Here is a 23,287-nt window from a genome sequence, read left to right as displayed (position 1 = left end):
ATCAATTAACACGTCATAGGTACATGTTTTTCTAGAGGATTTCCAGGGTTACGCTTATTTGTAACGCGACGAGCTCCTAAGCGAAATATATTAAAAGAGGAAAATATAAGGATATTAAAGAAGAATATAGGAGAAAACAAAGAGGAAAACATTGGAAATTCAAGAACTGCGCAGACGTGGTTCGTGTTCCGAATCGCTCGCGCACCGTCTGGCGGCGGGAGGGTGAAACAGCACCTGCTGCCATTCTGGTATTACGTCAATGGTGGACGTCTCATTCGCTGGTTTGGGAGGAGTTACCGTGACCGCCATTGTTACAGCAGCTCGCTCGTATCGTGGAACGTGATCTGTGAATTCCGTACCGTCACTTTACAGATTCAGCGGATCCGTGTGTCCCTTCTAGAGCCCAGCGACGACGGTACACGGCATCAGCGAGCGTGTCTGAGCATAGCATGTCCACAATGAATCCCGAGTAGTGAGTAAACTTCCTTTTTGCGCAGACATAAGTGTATGTAGGAATACGCTCTGTTCGTGATACGTGTAATCGATTCGCTCGCTGCCCCGACAGCGACCGCGGTCGGGGCGGTCTGAATCATTTTTGCCCGTGTACCGTATTTAGCTACGCTAATGCGAAGAAGCTCTGTTTAACTCCTATCTGACAGATTCACCTTCCCCCTCCCCCTCCCTCGTCTCTCCCCCCCTGTCTGTCTCTTTCTCCCTTCATCTATATTCAATGACCATATTTCAGAAATTCATTCTCTGTTGTGCTCTCTTCTCTCCGGACTCATTGAAACCTGTCTCCTGATCTGCTGATCGATTATTGACTATTGGAGATAATTCTTGTAAAAACTTTTTACGGATTGTTTCATAGAGTCAACTTTGAAATAGTTGCGAAAAGGATGAGTCAAAGTTCGCTCGTTTCGGTTCTATTCCTTCATTGTTCTGATTATGTTTTAACGCGCATTCTATTTTAAACAATGCGTAATGCAATGTCGTGCAATATTAATCGGCAGCAAATATGATTTCATGACAAAATCATTTTTATGGCTGTGTTATCGGACTTGGACTATAGTTTCTTTCTCATTTCATCGCATATAAGTTGTAGAAGTAAACAACAAGTGGTTCTCACATATTTGTTTATAGTTTTAAGTTTATATGTATATATAAATAAATATATATATATATATAAAATTGTTTATAGACTGATATAATTCCATATACCAATTAATGCTTCTATCATTTGACGCTGATACCATTAACTGTGTAATATTGTTTAACTGTGATTATAAGCATATTATTGTAAATTTTTCTTTCCATTTTTTTTTCTTTACAGTGATTACCTGTTTAAATTGCTTCTAATTGGAGATTCGGGAGTTGGAAAATCGTGTCTTCTACTCCGTTTTGCTGATGACACGTACACAGAAAGTTATATCAGTACTATCGGTGTAGATTTCAAGATACGAACAATCGACCTAGATGGAAAAACGATAAAACTACAAATCTGGGATACGGCGGGTCAGGAGAGATTTAGAACGATCACGAGTTCTTATTACAGAGGTGCGCACGGTATTATCGTTGTCTACGACTGCACAGATCAAGAAACATTCAACAATGTTAAACAGTGGCTGGAAGAGATTGACCGTTATGCCTGCGACAATGTCAACAAGCTGCTGGTTGGCAACAAGTGCGACGTTCATACTAAAAAAGTAGTGGATTACACAACGGCGAAGGTACGCAGAATGATTTACAAAGGACCGTTCAGGTTGCGGTTGTATATAACTTGTTTCGTGTAATAGGAGTACGCGGATCAACTCGGCATTCCGTTCCTGGAAACGTCTGCAAAGATCGCGATGAATGTGGAACAGGCTTTTATGACAATGGCTGCGGACATAAAGCTGAGAGTGGGTCCTCCGTCCAGTGGCAACAGTGATCCGGCAAACAAAGTGAAAATAGAACACGGGCGTCCAATCGAACCTTCTAAATCTGGGTGCTGCTGAGAAATGTAATTTTACATTTCTGTAACCAAAGTGAGCATCTTCGTAATTGCCAATAATCCAGCTCGAGAACTATAGCTGCTGGAAATGTAATTCGGAAGACTCGGGTGCATATATTAATAAGCGAATCTTTTAATTACAGAAGGACATCTTATTGTAGCAGTTTTACGCTGCTTAAGAAAACATTACCAGAAGAAATAAGAAAGATCATGAAAGTTTCAGTTTATATTAATAAAAAAAGAAAATGAGGTGTGAAGCATTATCAATTATGGACCACCGACTCTGCCACAGAGTCGAATAAAAACAACTTTCGTTCTATTCTCTTTTCCCAAGGAAAGGGAACATAATTACTCACTCGCTAATACCTAGTGCGAATGTCGGCTATAGGAAACTTCGCCGAATTAGCATCGAAGGTCATTGATTTCGCGCAACGATGCGTTTAACGGCAATTCGAGTTTATAAAGTAAATTAAATAATATTGTGTATCGTGATTATATAAAATAAGCACTCTTATTTTCTAGCGTAATTGTAACATGTATAATTGAATGTTTTTTTTTTCTTAGAAGGGAGTCGTTCTTACCCTCTGTACTATCCAGACATTTCTCCACATTTTATTCCAAACAGTTTTTCGTAAGATAAGCAAGAATTAGATTCATAACATACTGAAACATACCGTCGTTGCTGCCTCTTTCTTTTTTCAGTGCTCATTAGTGTAATTTAATAACATTATATTAATAAATATTTCAACACTAATACGTAGAACACAAATAGCATACCCATGTGTTCGAGGATAATTTAAAAAAAGAAGACGTTGCACTCGTTTCAGCCGGTAACTTCTGTATGATTGATTGATTGATTGATTGAAATTGAGGCCTCGATTGCACAGGTCATTGGCCACAAACTTCTGTAAGAGTTACATAAGTTTCTTTTTAAACTTATGCTGCTTGCGATGCTCGTAATATCTTTCGCCTATTATAAAAGCATCACGTTCTTTGTAAACTCTACAAAGGCTAGATGGATATTCAGCATCTGTCTCGTTTCCAAAACAACAAAGTGCATGTTCACAGAACTATTTGTTTCATAAGGATTTGTATGATTAAAAATTTAGTTAAAATACCATTTCTCTTTTGTACCGGTTCCTCAACGTTCGAAATACCTATATAGTTACGATTAGTTTACGTTACGTATCGTTTAAATATTCTCCCTCTCCTATCGAATCAGTCTGATGGATGGTCAATGAATTAGACTGTTTTAGCGGAACTTTATAATACATAATGATAATACCAAGAAGCTTTTATACACCATGTATTATCCTGATTTTTATTGAAAAGAAGAAAAGGCATATTTTGTACAAAACCGATATTACAACAATTACGATTAATCCCCCGCGTTTGTATTGTCACAGGATTTTTATGAAAACTACGTAAGAATAGTTGGAAGTTGCGTCGAGTTTCTACCGTAATACTATTAGTTCGTTACGTCGGTTAACAAATAGAAGTGTATGGAATTTGTCATAACGAGGACGTCTGTAACACTGTACGATTACAAGAATAAAAGTCATGTGTACGTTGTACGTTATTTGTTAATTGTTGCGTTACATATGTAACTGTAGCATTTAGTAGTACAGTTATGTAAATACGTAATGTAGCATGATGGTATGCAATGACAACTGGTATCACTTATTAGTGGGTACCCTTAGCAATCTTAGCATTCAAGTTCGTACAAAGACGCTGTCATTTAAGAGGGCCACAGGAAGTATTTAAAGGTGGTGGTGTATGACCTGTCAAACGATCGTGGGATGAGCCAATTTTTTATAGAAAGTATAGCCCTTAACGAACGATTATTAATAGCGGTTCATTGAAGCCTATTTATTTTTTGTATAATTCATTATTAATGCATTCGGTGTCTGTTTCTTTTAGAGTAACATTGTAACCACACTTACTATAACCTTACAACTGTCAACAAAGCTTTACCAAAATGATGCAACAATACATGAAGGAATTAGAGCAGGTAACTTGTTGTTCCAAAGAAATGAATTCTAATACTGCGATCGATTTGTAAAGCGGATTAATGACTTTTACTATCGCCCTGCTGTTAGGATCCATTCGATCCTGAAGAGTTTGTCGAGAGGCTCGCTTGGAGGACAGTGAACGACACCACAAAAGACGGTGGGAAAACGTTCTTCGATCCCATGATAGTGCACGAGACGTTTCTGCAAGCAATCAAAGATTTACAAATCCTGCAAGAACGTCAGCAGAAGAAGTGCGACAAGCTCGAAGCCGCATTGAAGGATGAAGAGGCAAGGCACACGCTGGAGATACTTGAATTACAAGAAAGAAATAAGCATTCTATCGATTTGTTTCATCAGCTAGACGAAAGAATAAATCTCGTAGCTACTAAGGTTTTGCACTTAGGGGATCAGTTGGAGAGCGTTAATACACCACGAGCTAGAGCTGTCGAGGCTCAGAAGCTAATGAAACATTTTTCAGACTTTCTGAGCCCCGGACCTCTAACGGATCCGATCTTTACAGACAAGTCGTCGGTACAAATTTCTGTTCTAAAAACTTTTATGTAGCCAGGGTGGATATAAAACGTCATGCAAATTAAAGTTCTTTGTTCCACAACAGCTCGACGAAGCGGCGGACGTGATACAAAAGCTTCACCTTATTTCTCAAGAGCTGCCCTTTGAAAAGTTCGAGCACGCCAAGAAAAAGATCGCCGTCAAATACGACGAAATCGAAAGAAATCTTATAGAAGAATTTGTTAGAGCGCACAATAGAGAGGACGCTAGTCGTATGAAAGAATTGGCGTCGGTTCTGGCTCATTTCAAAGGGTACTCTCAGTGCATCAACGCCTTTATAGAACAGAGTCAAATGGGTTCGTTCGGCGGGAAAGATGTATTTCAGGACGTGATACCCATGTGCACAAAGTATAACAAATTGATGCAACAAGTGTTCACAAATCCCGAACAGGTGATGGCAAAGTTCGTGCTGAACATCTATCACTTGAGGCTTCAAAAGTACGCGGTTGCGAAATTAGCCGACAAATCTGATCCTGATAAGTACCTCAAGAACTTGTACGATTTGTACACAAGGACCGTGAAATTGTCTGCCGAATTGAAATCGTTCAATATGGGCGCTGACGATACGTACCTTGCAAAACTCACCAGAAATATATTTCAGAAATACTTGGATACTTATATTACGTAAGTTTATACAATAACCAATAGTGCGTAGAACTTATATAGGACTAATTTGTACGTTGCTTTAGGATCGAAACGAAAGCGTTCCGGGAGAAGAGTGCGGCTCTTCTTATCGAGTATTATGAATCTAAGAATCATCAGAAAAAGCAATTGCAAACTGGTGGCTTCCAAGAATTGAGGAGGGACTTGCAAGCGGTTCTGGGTGCAAGGACTAACATAAACATTGCCCAGATAGAAAATTACGGCGGAGAAACATTTCTGTCTGAAGAGCTTGCAATTGCTTTGTTACAGAGAAGCAAAGTAGCGTTCCAAAGGTGCCAGCTGTTATCGAAGCTCGACGAGATTCCAGTAAATGCGCTTCAAATCCTGGAGATATTACTGCAGTACTTAATAAGTGAACACGTTGATTACGCATTAGAATTAGGTTTACAAAGCGTACCCATCCCTGAAAGTAGAACGCAACCTGAGATACACTTTTTCAATGTCATACGCCAGTGCAATGCGATCGTACGTCTTTTAGAAGAGCAATTCAATGACAGTCTCATACCTCTTGTCGCGTAAGCTTCATTTTCCTTTATTTTATGACGACAGTAGGCGTAAGATATACGTATATTCGAAACTCAATTACTTGGTTTCTAGATCGACGCCGAAACATGGGGATTGTATGTTGAAGAAGAAAAATATATTGGATCAGATTAATATGAAACTGGAGACGGGTTTAGATAGGAGTATAAATGCTATCGTCGGATGGGTAAAAGTGTATTTGCAGAATGAGCAGCGTAAAACTGACTTCAAACCCGAGACAGATGTGGATACTTTGAACACGCCAGCCTGTTTGACAGTAGTTCAATACGTTACTGGAATGATTCGGCACATTCGGAATACTTTGGACGAAAAGAATTTAAATACTGTTCTGACCGAGCTCGGGGTCCGATTCCATAAAGTTATTTACGATCATCTGCAACAATTCCAATTCAACTCTGCTGGCGCGATGTGTGCGATCTGCGACATGAATGAATATCGTAAATGTGTCAAGGAGCTCGAAGTTGATCTTGTTACTTCCCTGTTCGATACTTTGCATGCTCTGTGCAATTTGTTATTAGTGAAACCGGAGAACTTGAAGCAAGTTTGTACGGGGGATCAACTGGTATGTTATATGCTGGATATTTATTTATTATAATTCCTTAATGACTCGGACGTGTGACGTTCGACTTCTTTAATTCATAACTGAGGTGATTATTCTTGCTTTTACAGGCAACATTGGACCGCAATGTTTTGGTGAATTTTATTCAGTTAAGAACCGATTATAAAACGCAGAAGTTAGCAAATTATTTGAAAGGATTAGCCACATGATAATCTGCGTAGCGATAGTCATTCGGTACTTATTAGCTATTTAAAGTGTGTTGTATAAAATGTTCGAAATTAAAGGAATAGCAACCACATGACACGACTCTGTAAAGGGGTAAACTAAGGCTTAAGAAGGAAAGTTATTGCTTTAATTGAAGATATGTATTTGGAGAGCAATGAATCCTTTAGTTTTTAGGGTTCGACTATGCACGACGAGAAAGACAAATTTTCTTTCGTTTTATAATTCTTTAATATATACTTGTAGCAAATGTATTAATTCTATTGCTGTAGAAAATGCTCATAAAGAATTGCTGTTTTGTTCTTCGCGAGCGTTTCTTTATCTTAGAAAAGTGTTATATACAGGTAGTAAACTAAGTATAAAATTCTTTATATCAAATTCTCTCCGTACTCTGCATAATTTGCTCGATTTCGTTATTCCTAATGTAAATTGATATATCAGACAATTATTTGCTCAAAATTTGATAATATATTTCGACATATTACATACCACTTCATTTAAAGCACATTTTTATTTGTTACACTAAATTATACGGTTAATTTCTACAATGTTGCGCGGGGATATCTTTCTTTTTCAATGTGTCTCGCGCGTATATAAGTTTATATTTTGGTTTCCAAACTTAACGAATAGTTTCATTAAATAAACTATCTTTTAGTTAAAGTATTGGTATTAAGTATAAAAGAGGGAGGGAAAATATTAAAATACTATGATTTAGTGATTGATTTCTGAAAAGGAAGATAGATTCTAGAACGCAATTTTTCACATGGTATTATAAACGCTAGTTAGAACTAAATTAAACCAAAGATGCTAATTAATATCATCTATGTATTCTTTTTATTTACATGCATACTTGAAACAAATACCACTGCTTTTCTTTTAAGGAATGATAGAAATGAAAATTTTTATACGGTATAAAACGGATGCTTATTTATCCGCAAGTATAGAACACACGTTTACGCTTATAGATTTTAAAGTTTTACGAATTAGTTCGATAACTTTTAGCAGCGTGCCAACTGCCGGATTCTGGAAACGAACGGAGAAGTGCATAAAGAGCGTCCTATCATTTAGATTCACCATAAACCGATTTAATAATGCAATTTAGAGAAATATTAAGTTATAAAATTTTTTATGCACCATCAATTTTACTGAATATTAAAGTAACCATACTTTACAAACAATTACGCTTCGCGAACGTATCGCAAAGGTTGACGAACATGTTGTATGAAGCTTTTGTTGTAACAGTAATATTAGTAACTTAAATGTTATGTATAAAAATTAAGTTAATATTAGCTTTTTATTAGTAAGAAATCAGTATACGACATAAATATTACTGACATTAAAGCACGTTTTGTAGAAAGGTGCCGATAAAATGAATACTACTAAAAATAAGTTTCAATTTACTATCAAATTAGCAAAATATAATATTAAACCATTCGGCTTGTCATACATAATGTGAATGAACAGTTTCAAACTATTTTCGGGAATACGCTGATATATGTATCATACATGCCATGAATTTGAACAGAAATTCTGTTTCAAGAATACGGTACAAAAATGTGGTAAATAAAGGATTGCGTTTCGTTTAAACACGATGCTAAATTAGTTAATGCTTTAATAGCTTACGATCGTAAGTTACACGTGAAATAAGGAAAGAAACTATTAAAATATGCTATACAAAATGTTCAAAAAGAAAAGTATGAAACGTATAATATTTATATCTCTAACAGATGCTTGTGCAAAGCAATGTTTTAAAGATATACGTTACGCGTTAAGCCGCAATACAGCAATTATTAAGCTCCAACGCTATTAATAAAGATTCTGGGACGTTCTACTATTTTTCACCCGGGACAGCTTCTCAATTCCTTAGAATTGTGTATTAAAACCTGTTTAAACAATTCACGACATTCATTGTACCGTACTATTAAACATCATTAAATAATCTAACATAATTCAATAATAATAAAGAGTCGTGATCTCCTATTTGATTACAGTTTTATGATCCATGAAAATAAAAGGAAGAAGATGAACCATCCGATAAATATTAGCGCATACGATAAGTATTAGTTTCATGTACTTGGCACAATTCCCCTTTAAAGTCCAGTTCAATGCTGAAATCCAGATCTCTGTAGTTCCTCGCATTAGGCTTCATTGAAAATACACCATATATCTCTTCTCCCTTTTTCACCGTCATATATTCGTCAAAGTAGAACACAGTCTGCTTCCAGTGAGTGTACTGTACTTCCGGCGCCGTGCTAAAGCCAATACGTTTGTGGCACTTGGTGAATTCGATGTTGAAGAACGTAACTAGCGCTTGGACGTAGTCGTTTCTACGAACTTGCAGGGTGAACGGTGACGAGAATTCCAAATCGGCCTTAGTTACTGTGTACAAATCGACTTCCTTGATCAGACATGCGTTTGTGACAACTTGCTTCGGATCCACAACGTCCACTAGAGGTTCGCTAATCGCTACTTTTCTTATACTACTCATATCAAATCCATACACATCGTCCCACCAGTTTATCTTCTCGTCCTTGTATTGTCTATCTTCGATACCGCAAATAAACAAAGTCGCCTTGTCGGGGAACAACATTCCGTCCTCGCGGAGCCATTTATCTCTAGCGAAGAGCACTGTGTCTAACATTGACTCGTAAAACAAACAATAACCCATCCACTCGGAAATAATTATATCGACCTTTTCTATGCCGTCGGGTAATGTGACCTCTTCGACTTTGCCTTTAAGTATTGTTATGACGTTCGATAACTGGTTCGCTTCTACGATCTTTTCTGCGTACTCAACGATATTAGAACACTCTATACCTATAACTCTGGTCGCGCCGGCTTTGGCAGCGAACATCGATAGTATGCCGGTGCCGCAGCCAATGTCGAGAACTGTCTTCCCCTTGAACAGGTGTTTATTGTGATACATGGAATTACGATAAGTCACTGTGCGCACTTCATCCTTCAGCATTTCTTCGTGGATCCCATAGTGAGCGTACGAATCGAAATAATAATCTCGCGACGTCATGTCGTCCACAGAAATGGTCTCCTTAACGGTTGATTGGGTCGCATCTTTGTTGGGCGCGGGTGCAGTCTCTGTAACTTCCATGGATTCCATTTTTGATGTCTGTAACCATAGGACGAACAGAAATCGTTAATAATAACGTAATAAACACGTGCGCGCGAATCAGGAAATCCATTTATGTTAGCATTGCCAATTTATAAATTATACTGCAATAATATAATCCCGCTATCGTTTGAAAGCATTCCCGTTTAATAATAGAAAGCTGCTAATAAACCTACACTAAAGTACAAAGAATAATTGTTTTATGTATACGTGAGAACCTACAATTATCTACAAACACGTGATGTATGTATATTTATTATCTCGAGCTAAGAGATGCAACTCCCTTTCTTTTCGTCTAAATATAAGTAGAATTATTACTAAACATTATTTACAATGCTGTTCATTGGTAACGGAAAATTACAAATTTCGAAGCTCGTCGAATACGGTCTTTTACGTCGGCACTCGGAGGAAAACGTACACGTGCCCGCCAAAACGAATGGCGTCTGTTTAAGATCGAATGACCGACCAGTCCAGGTTCTTTCACACTCACACATATTTCCATATCGCCGTGTGACTGGTATGTGCAGGAAATTAACTATTTTAAATTTCGTCCTGATATTTCTCGAAATGATCTCCTACGGTCGAAACATCCCCCAACAAACATAATCAGAAAGCATCAAAAGAGTCGAGATCCGGTCCGACCAATCTATCGCTAAAATTCATCGTCATAGTGGAAACTATTATGACAAACAACGTTCTAACATTTTTCCTCGCCGATAGTAAACGCACGATCGTTAACTATACGCGATAATATGAATGCATTGACAACGCCGTCCAGGCGTTCTCCCCTTATTCCAACAAATATATTTCGCTAAAACTTACCGAATTCTCGGCTGTGCACATGCCACTCTGGTTGATTTCTACCGGCACTTCATTACTTGACGCCATTTTGTTCCGCGTCACAGCAGACGACCGTCGGCAGGAGCGTACGAAGGCACATGGCAAATTACAAGCACGATTCTGTCAACAAATCTTCCATGACTGTCGACAGATTTGGAAAAAGTTCTCTTATCAATTAGTATCAATTCGATTCGTTTTGTACCGCCGCAATTAATTGTCCTTGCCGGAACAGTACGGTTGCAAGTTGCCAGGCTGAATGTACAGGCTTTGTTTAAATATATTTCGATGGGAATTGTTTTGCTAATCCTTAAACTGTTTCCTGTTGCTTTGGAGCTTATACGATAGAACCTCCTCCAGATGATAACATACACCTGTGTGCACAATACACGTATGATCAGTTGACTTCAAATTATCACACAAATGTTATAGGATAAAGTCAGCATTGTTTAATCACAAATAATGTAGGCTGCTACTATTTTTATGGAAGTTTAATGCGTATAGTTAGGATACACTATTGCAATAAGACTTTACAGTATAAATTGCAATACTTTCTGCTGCATAAGGTATTTAGCTTCTATAGTTCTACCTCCCATTCGTATCTTACGTAGGAAAAGTTGCGACCGTTCTCTTTACAGCGCAGAAATTACGCTAACGTTCTGTATAATACGTCGTAGTACAAATACATATTCTATAGAAGTATCGATTTTTAAATAAGAAATGTGTCGTTCCGAAAGCTACCACTCACGTGGATTTCTTTTTTTTTAATCAGTCTCGCGATACGTACGCGTTAAGCCCGGCAACGAGAGCAGCACGAATGTATTTGTTGTGCCCTGTCAAGACTGTAACTATAATCACTTCTCCCCGAATGCCCTGCGTGCATGCAGCCGCCCGAATCGCGGTACTGCTAATAACATTGCTACGTCCCTGCCGAGTGCGCAGTGCGGCCCTTTTTCATCCTTGATTTTCACGCGAAGCGGATATTCGTTTGTTTGGAAATTGCGATGAAAAATCGCCGCTCATTTATGCGATCCGGTTTCCATCGGGATGATCGATAATCGAGCGATAAGACCGTATCTTTAATTCCGTATCTCTGCTCGGTTGTTTTCAGAGAGTGCAAAGACATCGTCCAATAGGAGTGGAGTGGCTGGCTGACAAGTTGCGTCGGGGTGGAGATGGGCAGGGAACAGGAGCTTGTACGCATTCGGCTCGTGAACTGTTGGTCTCGCGAAGGGGGTCAACTTCTCTGGCTGCGTGATCTTTTCCGTGTTGTATTACTACCCGACGATACAATAGAGACAACTCGATTTTAATGTCTCGCGTGTGCCTGTGTCTTAAGATTCTTTGCATGGGGATCGCGGAGCGCTAGAAGATGCTGGTAAGGAAACAGGCGGGAGAAAAGTTGACGTAGAAACAAGTGCGCAAAGATTGTATACTCCAGCTCTTTCCCTTCTCTCTCTCTCTCCCTCTTATTATCCTTTTTTTTTCTCCCTTCTCTCCTCTCTTATCTGCCCGGCTCAACCCGTGAAAGTGAAATTTCTGCTTTTGTTATATGTAGTTGCAACGCTTTCGCAGGTTATTTTCCTCGGGCGAATGCCTTGGCTAGAGTACCGTCGAGGTTACAGCTATTACCCGATGCCTGAGAAATCGACAGGCTGTCACGAACGTAGCGGACAACGTTATTGAAAACGTGGTTACTATGTCAAAGTATGAGCCTCATTTCACCGAAAATACCATCGTGCGAACGTTCTTGTTTATCACAGGGCATCTCAGTTCCGAAATAATTGCTCTGTACCTGCGAGGCACGACTGTCTACATAAACAATAGCTCGCTCCGAGCAAGGCAGCTGGTGTTTTCCAGGCCTCTGTGACACTTTATTATACGTGCTTTTTTTTCCTCTTAATGTCAGTCGAAGCTGCGCACGATACACATTCATAATACATGTCAATCATTGGCGTGACGTTCATTGGCGAAATAGTCATAGATAAGGAGAAGGAAATGTTTAGAACGTCGTTATTACCACAATCTTTTAATCGGCATAATACGGAGAGTCATTTTTTTGTATGTATTTTCTCCTTGCAAGGAATAAGTGGGTGTGTAATAGCTACACGAGAAAGTATGCTACGAAGAAGAGTCGGCGTAGTAGAGATTGTTCGTGTGAAATGGATACGGTGTTTGTTACAGGGAGACGATCCGCCGTACCTATCAGTGGGTACGGAGGTTAGCGCTAAGTACAAGGGTGCCTTCTGTGAAGCAAAGATTCGGAAAGTGGTACGATCTGTGAAATGCAGAGTGACTTATAAACAAGGTCTGGGCACTGCGACTGTGGCAGATGACCAGATAAAAGGGACGTTAAGAGTAGGTGCGTCCGTCGAAGCTAGACATGGCGAGCGGAAAGAGTTTGTGGAAGCTACGATCACCAAGATTCAAGACTGCAGTCAGTATACTGTAGTTTTCGACGATGGAGATATTACGACGTTAAGGAGGACTGCGCTTTGTCTGAAGAGCGGACGGCATTTTGCAGAGAGCGAAACGTTGGACCAACTTCCGTTGACGCACCCAGAACATTTCGGGAATCCGGTGATCGGAGGTAGAAGGGGGCGACGGTCTAGGCAAGCGCAGTGAGTGTCGCGACAGTTAGATAATTTGCGAGGGTAATTTGCGGCGACGGTTATAACGGTAATTGGTATTGTAGAGATGAAAGTAGCGACGACGAGGACAGTCCTCCACGAGGAACTCGTGACTCAGGTTCTAGTGGGACAGGGAAAGAAGGAATGGAGACTGAACCTGAGATCGGACGGGTTGTATGCGTGGAACTCGGGGATAAAAAGAAAAAAGATAATTGGTTTCCTGGGTTGGTGGTCGCACCAACTGCTCAAGACACAGTCAGAATTCGAGTAAGAGATGACTATCTGGTGCGCTCGTTTAAGGATGCACGATAGTAAGTTTAAATTCTGAAATAGCATGAAAAGTGAAATAAGATCAGCTCGAAATTCCTAACTTTTTATTGATTTCCTTGAAATATAGTGTACTTTATATGTGAGAAAAATAGCCTTTCAGAGGTTTTCTATAATATTACTAACGTTCTTATTTCCATATTCAGTTATACAGTGCCGAAGAAAGAGGCCACTGAATTCACAAAAGAACTTGTCAACAAAGTTGAGAATAGCACATTGAAGGTTGCAGTAGAAAAGGCGTTGCTATTTTTAGAAAAGAATGAGTTGCCTCCCCATTGGGATAGGGATTCTCTTTTTGGACATTCTGTATCAAGCGGGAACAGTGATTCCGATGGGGAGCTTGATTCAGACGTAAGTCCTCTTTTCGCAAGCTTTATTATAAATGAACGTATCTTGCTATATTCATAATCTATAAATGCAGTGCTTCTCACTTTTTCAGAGTTCTGATGATGAGCCCCGCGAAGAAAAAGATCATTTCGTTGCACAATTGTACAAGTTCATGGACGATCGTGGAACACCTATCAACAATTGTCCGATGATTGGATCGGAGGACATAGATTTGTATAGGCTATTTCGAGCTGTCTATAAATTGGGCGGCTACAACCGCGTGACGAATCAAAATCAATGGAAATTGATAACGCGTCGTCTGAGCTTTACAATGCAAAATTCACCGTCTACGCACAACTTGGTTAAACAGGCCTATAAGAAGTTCTTACACTCCTTCGAAGATTTTTATAGAAAATTAGGTTGTACTATGGTGAATCATCCGAGGGGTGCGATTCGAAAGCAACGTCCTGGTAGAAGTCTGATTAGAGATAAAGATAGAAATACGCCGGTACCGCCGCAAGTGTCGGTTGCTAAGAATGAGAAGGAGGAGGAGGAGAAGAAAGTTGTGGAGGAGGAGAAGAAGGAGAAGAAGGAGCTTAAAAAGGAGCAAGTGAAGGAAGAGGAAATTATAAAGATGAAGAAGAAGGAGGAGTTCGAAGAGAGCGGTAGTGGGCAGGAGAGCGATGTGAACGTGGAGGCCGAGGCGGAGTCGTCCAGTAGTGAAAAGTCTCAAAAGATCTCGACGTCGTTAACGTTACAAAACAGAGGTAAGTCGAAAAGTAAAGAAGATCCGAAGAAGAAGGTGATAGAGAAGAAGAAGAGCGAGCCCAAGAAGCAGGAGAAGAAGGACGAGAAAACGAAAGAGGAAGAAGCTGCCAAGACAAGGTCTAAATCGAAAGATGACAATGTAAAAGCCAAAGTGTCTTCCGAGACTAGGGAAACGCGAACGCCATCCAGAGAATCGGAAAGGAAAGCGCTAACCAAACAGAGGCGCCTAACCGACGAGGAGTTGAAGAGACGCGGGAGGAAGCGTAAAGAATATGAAGCAGAGAAATCACGTGCCGAGGAACAGTTGGCAGAGTCTGCGCCATGCTACAAAGGGCCGGTAGAACTGGGGGACAGATTGAAAGTATATTACGGGCCCACTCATGAGTCTAAAGTCACCTACGAGGCGAAAGTGATCGACATGGAGAAGGATGGAACGGAGCCGATGTATCTTGTACATTACACTGGATGGAACACGAGGTATGACGAGTGGATCAAAGCGTCAAGGATAGCACAGAATTTCACGCAAGCTCAAGGTAGGGTGAAACGCATTAAGGCCACGTCACGGCCGCAAACTCCCAGTACGAATTTATCTAGTAGCGTAAACAAATCGTCGAAAGTTGTATCCAACAGCACGAGCTCAAACACGTCCCAAAGTCGTCGCCGAGCACAAAGCGCAGCCCCCGCGTCGACAGTCGTGTCGTCGACGTCTGTGAAGGAAGTAAAGAAGGAGGAAAGAGAGAAGGATAAAGAGACGTCCCAGCCGGCCAGATCTACGACTCCGTTGTCAGTTACAAGCTCCAGTTCTAGAACTAAGAGTCCAGCAACGCCAGCGAACAATCGTCATACGCGGATGACGAGGAATGCTGATGTATCTGGTGTGGAGCACCGAAGGCGCACTAGAAGAATGTCCGGGCATACAGATATATCAGTGGCGTCAGAGACCGAAGACAGTGAGGTGTATGATTCTGATGCAACGGAGCCGGAACAAGCGAGAACCAAGTCTAAGAGCACCGACGAAAGAAAACGCAGAGAAGCGAAATGCAGAGCGGATGACAGAATGAAACCTGACGAGACCAGTGAGGGGGAAGAAGACAAGGATAACTTAGAGGAGCCACGTAGAGGTAAACGTGTAAGAAGAACGATTGGTAAATCCCAGTGTATAAAATCCGAACCAGATAGCGATGAAGAGCAACCTAAAGGCCGAGATTTCGATTTAAATCAAATACGATCCGAACTGAAGGGTTTCGACAAGGCGGTGAAACTGGAGCTTGTCAGAGTTGAGCCTGACCCGGAGGATGAGATGAAAATTGAGGAAAAAGAGAACCTTGTTTTAGTCTCGCCGAAGTTAGAGAAAAGTCTGGAATCGTCCAAGTTGGAAACAACTCCCGAGTCTAAGACTGTGGAAAGCACGGAGGATATATATGAATTCAAAGAACCAGAACCATTTGAGTTCGAAGTGAGAAATAAACGGGACACCAGTGGAGAGAAGGACAAGGTGAAGAAAAGAGTGTTCGAAGAAGAGCCGAAAAGTCCTAAGAAGAAGCAAAAATTGATTGTGTCACCACTTATAAAAGAAGTTAAGCCAGAAATAGATACCGACTCGCGGAAAAAGCCGAAGAAATTGTTTAGTAAAAGGGTTGACGATATTACGGAAAGTTTGTCGGCCCATAAATCTCTGCAGCCTACGTCCTCGACAACGTGCGAAGAAGCATTCGATAAACTCTGCGAATCGCCATCGTTTAGTCAAGCAAAATCTGCTGCTATCATCGAAGAAACTGGCAAGATAACTAATGGCATAGATCTTTTATTCAGCGACTTGCCCGGTGACGATGATGGTACCCATGACGATTCAGAGGATCGCTTGATAATATCGGAGGCAGAAGTTTCGGAAACCGAGCAAGAGAACTTGTTTACATATCCGCAGGAGATGTTCCCTGTTAACGACACAACCGATTCTTTGGAATCGAACAAAGAGGATACAAATCCGCAGATCGAATCCGTAAGGGAGGACTCGATACCAACGGTTTCAAGCAAGCCTGAGATACCTGTCGAGCAGAAGCAAACTGTTAAGCTCTCTCCGTTACATAGGCAGTCGCCAGAATTGAAAACACTCGATACAAAATTATTGGACATCACGCCTGTCTCGTCTCCAATTGTGGCAGCTCCAGCACCGATTAGTGCAAGACTGCCAGCTACGTCTACGATAGAGGAGAAACTTTCAGCAGCAATGGCGTTTCGTAACAAAGCAAAGGATACTAAAAAGGATGACGATATTCCCGAAATTGTATGGAAGCCTCTAAAGGAGATTCCTAAGAAATTGGATACCATAATCGTACAGAAGAATAAAGAGGATCAAAATACACCTAAGATAGAGATGGAGAATAAAAAGCGGGAGGAGGAAGAGATGGCGATGAATAACGAGGAGCACTGCAGGGAGATAATGCGTATAGTGATCAAACAAAAAGAGGAGGAACTTCAGCAGCTTAAATTGAAGAAAGAAGTGGAATTAAAAAAGTTTGTTGAGACAAAAGCGGAGTACAAGCAAGTGGAAGATAGCAGAGAGGAAGAATGGAAGCATGTGGAAAATGAGGACATCAAGAAAATGGAAGATGAATTTAAAGAGCATGATTTTAAAGAGAAGGAGAAAGAAAAGCGTAAAAAAATAGTCAGCCAAGACATAGTGGATTCTACGGACAGCAGTGATTCCGAACAGAGGCTAGTAATTGATAACGAAGAGCCACAAGATGTAAAAGCGCCGTCAAATTTCGACGTTAAATTAAGAGCGGAGTTAGACAGACTTCAAGATTCGCAGGAAAGGTATTCGAAATTACAGTCGCAGAAGTCTATACAACATTTAAAGCACCAGCAACAAGAATGCGTTACCGAATGCAAAGCCGAGAACCTACCTGTTGCGAAAGCAGACGAAGAGGGAGAGACAATTAATTCATTGCTATGCGAAGAAGAAATACCAGGTTCGCCAGCGCCTATTTCTGAATGTATCGAGCAAATAAATGCTGGCCCATCCTGTTCTCCTCCGAAGGTTGAAACATCGGAAGCTAGCATAGTACTCATGGAAATGCCTTTCGCAAGTGCACCTACGTCAGGTCAAAGTACAACCAGCAGTGCTGTGCCTACTCTGAGCATGGCACTGCCAAAAGCTGTAGAAACATCTGTTCCAGTTTCATTGCCGATGCAACAAAATCCTCCTTTAGGGGTGCGACAGCAATCGCACCATCAACATTTGCCTGTGTTGATGCCTGCGCAAAGACGAGAGAGCAACGAAGCAGCACCTGTAATGGACAATACTCCCCCGACTACGCCAGACTCTAGTATCTCCAATATTTCTGGATCTCCAAGGGAGGAAAGGACAGGCGGTTCGTCACCAATCTCGGAGGATAATATGAAACTTAATCGTGATAGTTCTGAAGCAGACAATGATAGTGGCGGTAAGGGCCCTGGTTTCAGCGAAGATGATACATTACCAAATGTCGATGGAAATTCTGCGGACAGGATGTTGAAGCCACCAGCGAAACGATCTGTCGAGGAAACACAATCTCCCAAGAAACGTAAGAGAAGTAGGAAGCATTCGGAATGTGATAAGAATACTTCAAAGAAAACAGGGAGGCATAGTAGCAGGCATGGTAGACACGGTGCTGGAAGCGACAGTGACGATACAAGTGAAGGTTCTAATCTGTGCGCAGTGAACTCAACACCTACGAGTCACACCAATATAGTTACTACTGTCACTGATCTCAGTAATTACTCATCAAGATCACCACGACCCACGAAATATAATTTTTATGTGGAATTAGGTAAAGTTTGTACATTGTTTTTCACTTTCGCTAATATCACTTACGGGAGGAGGCTTGATTTCTCTTATTTATGTTACAGATCCCGAATTGGATGGAAGTCAAAGGATAGCTGTATTACAGCAAAAGTTAGCAGAGTTGCGTAAAACGTACAATGCTGTGAAAGTAGAGCTCGCTGCTATTGAAAGACGCAGGAAAAAGTTAAGAAGAAGAGAACGAGAAGGTAATTACTTTGTACATTTCACTTAATCCTTTTGTGGCTGGCGATTCGTGCATGGGCACGACGCAGCAACCACCTGAATCGGAAGATAAATTAAATTTATTTTCAGCTATAAAGGCAGCTAAAGCAGAAATGCAACAAGCTTGTTCGTGATGAGCTGCCTTGAGACTCTATTTCACTTAATCTGCGTTAATGCAACTTTTATACAACACCAGGAGATAATAGAATAGTACCATTAAAATGGACACCCTGCGATCGCAGCAGACTTCATGACAATTTTTACCTACTTAACATCGCTTAGGTAACTTTTCCCCCCACACTAATATAAATTGTAGATATAGATATAAGATTTAGTATAAAGGAGGAACATTTATCAGAATGGAAATATATATTCATATATGCTTTGTGTTGTACATTGTTTTGTCAAGAACGTAATGTGACTGTTAAACAAAATCATTAATCCTCGATTTGTCATTTCACCTGCTCAGATGCAAAGTACAAATTATCGAACTTGATGATCATTTCATCGTTCATTCTTCTTCTTTTTCTTTTTGTTTAAGAAAAGGCTGAGAGAAAAAAAAAACGTAACCGATAGCGTGTTATTATAAAGACATCTTGGGAACAAATAATTGTCTAAGCCGTCTGTCATTTCCGTTTCGAGTATAGCTTGTAGCACCGTTGGCGGTTGAGCTGTTTTCAAGACGATAACAAAAAACTAAAGCAAAACGAAGGCACCGTTACAGACGCGAGTGCAGCAACCATCGTGTATTTCCTAGGGTAGAAAATTTTGTATATATTAGGAGTAGTGCCGTATAGTGGTTTGCAATATACGTATGTGCGTAAATAGAATCGTAGCGTCCTTACGATCGAAACTTCTTTTTTTTTCTTTTATTTAAATGAAATGTTGGGATTCGATGTGGTTTTTAACGTAGTAAGAGAACGATAATATCGAGAGCAGTGCTCGTTTGTACGTTAACAACAACTTGCGAAATGAATGGATGATTGTACATTAATATGCATGTAAGATATAGCACAATTTTAAACTTCTAAAAGAAGGATTGCTTTAATTTATGTACATAATTTACACGAATAAAATGTCGTATTATATTTGTTCTAAAATAACTGAACGCTAAAGTCTATCGTAATTAACGCTCACACTCTCATAATTGAAAATGAATTTCTTGACAAAGTGCATAGAATTCGGCATTACAGGCTATGCAGTTGTCATGAATGCAGCTCAACGGGAATTTATGAATTTACAGCCTTTTTGCATTATATCTGAAGAATTGCTGCCATTGTGCTTTAATCATCAGATAGGTATTAGACGCTCGCCGTCGCGTATCGTAATTGGTCAAAGATGCATTTATATTTTAATAACAATAAAAATGAAAAAACGAAAACAAGCAAGTTAAACTTAAGGAACAAGTCGCAGAAAATGAAATCAAATACCCCTGAGTGGAACTAAATTTGTATGAAGACATGTTGGCTGAAAAGAATGAAATTTTATATAGATATATATATATACACGCGCGTATATATATATACATATATATTATATATATTTTTTATAAGAGATCAGTCGTGGATGTGCTTTATGATATATCAGACAACATGGTCACACACAGATTGCAGGAAAGAAAGAAAGAAAATTAGGAGTCGGGCTCCATAAATCTTTGTACATATTATACATTGTGTGTATGTGTATGTGTGTATATGTGAAGACACTCATAAATCAGGTTTTAGTAGTTGTTTATCGCACATGGATATAGCTGAGCATATTATTGTATAATGGTTCCAGAAGTCTTGCATTAGCACATGCTATACATTTGTCTCGAGAAGTCCAAAGGATGTGTTGTCGACACTCATTGTAAATCTTGCGAACCCATTAAAACGATAAACAGAAAGTAAATCTGTTGAAGTCCATGAAAACAGAGATATCGTTAAACAGTAATTCTTATATTATTATTTTTGTTCGTGCTTTACATTATTCTACTATAACGTACTAAAATTCTGTCAGAGAATATGTAAATATGTTCCTTTTGCAGGTAGTTAAGCATGAAAGAGGTACGAACTGTACTTTCATAAATTTTCAAGGTAATAGACAACAGAATTGCAATATTAACAGTAGAATGCTCCCGATAAAATTTGGCAAGGCCAATTCTTTTATTCGCAGGATAAAAGCAATAATAAATATATTGATATATATATAAATGTTTTGGATATGTGTCGAATATACGCGAGTCTGTTGTACTACTATCGCTTATTAGTATGTTTTGCTTTTGTCTATGCTCTACATTTATACAGCAGATTAATTAAAAAATGTTACGACACTGTTTTGTTAGTCATTGGTTTTTAAATTATTGGGTTTGTGTATAAATAAATTAATATATATAAATGTTTTTATTTATGTGATGATGATTCACAGCGGATTGGAGAAAGCGAAACGAAGAAAGTAATATTTCATGGATAATAGCAGGAATCTCTAAAAATGTACAATAATAATAATGTTTGAGTGACGAACGCATCCTAGCCTTCTGAAATCAAATTTTTCTCCCTGTAAATCGTGAGTTACATGCGAGATAATACATATAGTAAGCACAATACGGATTGTGCTGCCAACCAGTAAATATTGTTCCACGTAACATTTAATTGTGTTAGCGAATATTGTTAAGAAATAAATCTTATCTTAACAATTTCCAGTAGTGTCATTCACCCTTGCATCACAATTAACGATTCTAATTCTTAAATACGCCGACGATGCATAAAGAATAAGAAATTAAAAATTCCGTGCTTACAAAGTTTTATAAATTATTTATTATATTGCAACTTAAAAGTGAACAGTAAAATTTTGTTAAACTCTGCATAATAATATATGTTAATACAATTATGCAAATATCCTTGTTAATATATTTTTTGTACCATATACATTTAGAGTTATGACATTTCAACTATGGATACTGATATATAAATGTAATATAATGTACAGTAATGATATTGGCATTGTGTATTTGATACATAGTGCTAGTAAAAACTTTTATTACCTAAAGCTTGCTCCTCTGGTTTCTATATCCGATTATCTCATGTGACATTGTCTAATATCCTAAGAAACCACTTTTCATATACCTATCTACTTTATTCATCTTTGTACACCAGTAACATGAATGCGTTGAAGGTACAATAGTATCATGGATCGTTAAAAAATGTCTGAAAATACTTTCTAATGACAATAATACAGAATACATAAAATAAAATATAAACTCGATTTATTTTAATTGTTATTGCGCATGCCCAAAAGTATTCGTATCCGAAGCATTTATTTAATAAATATATCTCATTTCATCATCGCTCCTTACCAGTTAAGAATGAATGTAAAGTTTCATGTCTATATAACCATCGGCCGCAACGGCTAATACAAAAATGAAGCAGTTCGTAGTGAATTTTGTAAATCGAGGGACGTTCGATGAGATTCCAGACAAGTAAATCGAACTGACCACGTTGCGCACCGCCAAATAAAATGATTCATTCTACGCCTGCCTTTTCGTTCAGCAGTTTCGCTAGTAATAAATTACTAAAGTAATAAGACAAATAAGATACAGAAAGTGTTTAATAATATTGAGCGAGGGAATCCTTCGATTTCGATTCTATGTGTCAACACGGGGGCGGGCTAGATGTTGGTGCAGATTCGACGGTTTGCGAGGATGACGATGCTACTGTCGATGACTTATTCTCTGTGGTTAACCTTCGTTTAGCGAACATAAATTGCTCCATTAATTCATGGTGAGCTTCTAGCCGTTTAATACAATGCAGACATGCCGTTTTTGGTAATGGATCATTCATGTTTACCTGTACGACAGAAGGGTAAAATTTTATGTTCCCAGGCTGAATGTAAATGTATTCATTAATACCATTACTCTATTGTACATTTTTAAACAAGAGCTTCATTCACAGAATAATTCACCTCTCTGCTCGGTTGCATAAAAGAATTCGTAGATGCCAACGTCACAAAAGTGTTAACTCTATTAAGTTAATGTTGTGATAATGTCAATGCGAAATATTATAAGTGCGTAGAAAGAATTAAAGAATTATCAGTCCAAAGTATTTTGCTGTTATACAATTACCACTGTGCGTCGGTAGCAAATCTGCAGGCGCGCGTACAAAGGTATATGTGAGAAACATTGACAAATGTGACTTGAATAAATATTGAAAGCTTATGTAGTCGTACATAGTATTTGATGCGAGATGTAACAATTCGATTACGAAGGATGTCGCGGGAGGCAACTTTACGATATAGAAAGTCAGACAATGATTTACCGTAATTGGAAGATAAGCGTTTATTTTCTCGGCAAGCTTCATTCTCTCACCCTCTTCGCCGTATATGTGGATCACGAAACGGTTCATCTTACTGCAAAGCCTGCATATAAATCCCGTGATCACGGCTTTATCCGTGCTACCCATTTCGATTATTTACTTAAGCTTATTCGTTTTTTGTATGCCACTTATCGATCCCGACACACGCGTCAATAACTTCACGCGTAAGTTACTTTCCTACGAAATCTCGCAAGATGTTGTGCTTTCTTCGAGATTAAGTTTGTTTATCATAGTTCTGAACAACTGGCGCTACTAGCACTGGATTTCACTACCCTCATCAGGACCGTATATACATACATATACATATTACATACAATG

General features: G+C 39.2%; 5 protein-coding genes across 12 annotated transcripts; 3 read left to right on the top strand and 2 right to left on the bottom strand.

The window, feature by feature from the left end:
* The first annotated feature begins 241 nt into the window (after window positions 1-241).
* Rab1 (RAS oncogene family member Rab1) lies at window positions 242-2,798 on the top strand. The gene is made up of 4 exons (XM_076811049.1): window positions 242-472; window positions 1,331-1,727; window positions 1,794-2,024; window positions 2,134-2,798. The coding sequence occupies exons 1-3, from the start codon at window positions 450-452 to the stop codon at window positions 1,992-1,994; spliced, it is 621 nt and encodes a 206-aa protein (XP_076667164.1). The 5' UTR covers window positions 242-449; the 3' UTR covers window positions 1,995-2,024; window positions 2,134-2,798.
* Window positions 2,799-3,000: 202 nt separating this feature from the next.
* Sec10 (Exocyst complex component Sec10) lies at window positions 3,001-7,240 on the top strand. Of its 3 annotated transcripts, none has more exons than XM_076811001.1 (7): window positions 3,001-3,554; window positions 3,911-4,001; window positions 4,090-4,533; window positions 4,619-5,196; window positions 5,262-5,750; window positions 5,833-6,340; window positions 6,448-7,240. In XM_076811001.1, exons 2-7 carry the CDS (start codon window positions 3,969-3,971, stop codon window positions 6,544-6,546), a joined length of 2,151 nt encoding a protein of 716 aa, XP_076667116.1. In that variant the 5' UTR covers window positions 3,001-3,554; window positions 3,911-3,968; the 3' UTR covers window positions 6,547-7,240. The 3 variants fall into 3 exon arrangements, with proteins under 3 accessions (XP_076667116.1, XP_076667119.1, XP_076667120.1); XM_076811004.1 differs by lacking the exon at window positions 3,001-3,554 and adding an exon at window positions 3,665-3,811; XM_076811005.1 differs by lacking the exon at window positions 3,001-3,554 and having other exon boundaries at window positions 3,721-4,001.
* A 699-nt stretch (window positions 7,241-7,939) lies between these two features.
* Art1 (arginine methyltransferase 1) lies at window positions 7,940-10,795 on the bottom strand. Of its 4 annotated transcripts, none has more exons than XM_076811037.1 (2): window positions 10,506-10,795; window positions 7,940-9,683 (listed from the first exon to the last, which is right to left on the bottom strand). In XM_076811037.1, the coding sequence occupies exons 1-2, from the start codon at window positions 10,569-10,571 to the stop codon at window positions 8,601-8,603; spliced, it is 1,149 nt and encodes a 382-aa protein (XP_076667152.1). In that variant the 5' UTR covers window positions 10,572-10,795; the 3' UTR covers window positions 7,940-8,600. The 4 variants fall into 4 exon arrangements, with proteins under 4 accessions (XP_076667152.1, XP_076667154.1, XP_076667153.1 ...); XM_076811039.1 differs by lacking the exon at window positions 10,506-10,795 and adding an exon at window positions 10,174-10,457; XM_076811038.1 differs by lacking the exon at window positions 10,506-10,795 and adding an exon at window positions 10,016-10,160.
* Window positions 10,796-11,661: 866 nt separating this feature from the next.
* Htk (AT-rich interaction domain hat-trick) lies at window positions 11,662-18,920 on the top strand. 3 transcript variants are annotated; one of them, XM_076810971.1, is made up of 7 exons: window positions 11,662-11,898; window positions 12,705-13,141; window positions 13,216-13,461; window positions 13,624-13,828; window positions 13,899-18,384; window positions 18,464-18,604; window positions 18,711-18,920. In XM_076810971.1, exons 1-7 carry the CDS (start codon window positions 11,893-11,895, stop codon window positions 18,752-18,754), a joined length of 5,565 nt encoding a protein of 1,854 aa, XP_076667086.1. In that variant the 5' UTR covers window positions 11,662-11,892; the 3' UTR covers window positions 18,755-18,920. The 3 variants fall into 3 exon arrangements, with proteins under 3 accessions (XP_076667086.1, XP_076667084.1, XP_076667085.1); XM_076810969.1 differs by lacking the exon at window positions 11,662-11,898 and adding an exon at window positions 12,471-12,613; XM_076810970.1 differs by lacking the exon at window positions 11,662-11,898 and adding an exon at window positions 12,473-12,613 and having other exon boundaries at window positions 13,917-18,384.
* Window positions 18,921-21,392: 2,472 nt separating this feature from the next.
* On the bottom strand, window positions 21,393-23,233 carry LOC143368381 (uncharacterized). Its single transcript, XM_076811054.1, has 2 exons — window positions 22,913-23,233; window positions 21,393-22,444 (listed from the first exon to the last, which is right to left on the bottom strand). The coding sequence occupies exons 1-2, from the start codon at window positions 23,054-23,056 to the stop codon at window positions 22,250-22,252; spliced, it is 339 nt and encodes a 112-aa protein (XP_076667169.1). The 5' UTR covers window positions 23,057-23,233; the 3' UTR covers window positions 21,393-22,249.
* Between the last annotated feature and the right edge of the window lie 54 nt (window positions 23,234-23,287).

Source organism: Andrena cerasifolii, chromosome 4 (assembly GCF_050908995.1).
Source record: "Andrena cerasifolii isolate SP2316 chromosome 4, iyAndCera1_principal, whole genome shotgun sequence".
NCBI lineage: Eukaryota > Metazoa > Arthropoda > Insecta > Hymenoptera > Andrenidae > Andrena > Andrena cerasifolii.
Note: the sequence above shows the minus strand (reverse complement) of the source record. Positions and strands in the feature narration are given on the sequence as shown.

Coding starts and splice junctions, on each gene's coding strand:
- Rab1 (XM_076811049.1), top strand. CDS start 450: ATGTCCACAATGAATCCCGAGTA. Junction 473..1,330: donor TCCACAATGAATCCCGAGTA/GTGAGTAAACTT, acceptor TTTTCTTTACAG/TGATTACCTGTTTAAATTGC. Junction 1,728..1,793: donor TGGATTACACAACGGCGAAG/GTACGCAGAATG, acceptor TTCGTGTAATAG/GAGTACGCGGATCAACTCGG.
- Sec10 (XM_076811001.1), top strand. CDS start 3,969: ATGATGCAACAATACATGAAGGAATTAGAGCAG. Junction 4,534..4,618: donor TCTTTACAGACAAGTCGTCG/GTACAAATTTCT, acceptor GTTCCACAACAG/CTCGACGAAGCGGCGGACGT. Junction 5,197..5,261: donor TACTTGGATACTTATATTAC/GTAAGTTTATAC, acceptor ACGTTGCTTTAG/GATCGAAACGAAAGCGTTCC.
- Art1 (XM_076811037.1), bottom strand. CDS start 10,571: ATGGCGTCAAGTAATGAAGTGCCGGTAGAAATCAACCAGAGTGGCATG. Junction 9,684..10,505: donor TGTGCACAGCCGAGAATTCG/GTAAGTTTTAGC, acceptor CTATGGTTACAG/ACATCAAAAATGGAATCCAT.
- Htk (XM_076810969.1), top strand. CDS start 12,584: ATGTATTTTCTCCTTGCAAGGAATAAGTGG. Junction 13,829..13,898: donor ATGGGGAGCTTGATTCAGAC/GTAAGTCCTCTT, acceptor CTATAAATGCAG/TGCTTCTCACTTTTTCAGAG. Junction 18,385..18,463: donor TAATTTTTATGTGGAATTAG/GTAAAGTTTGTA, acceptor TTTATGTTACAG/ATCCCGAATTGGATGGAAGT.
- LOC143368381 (XM_076811054.1), bottom strand. CDS start 23,056: ATGGGTAGCACGGATAAAGCCGTGATCACGGGATTTATATGCAGGCTT. Junction 22,445..22,912: donor ACGCTTATCTTCCAATTACG/GTAAATCATTGT, acceptor TCTGTCGTACAG/GTAAACATGAATGATCCATT.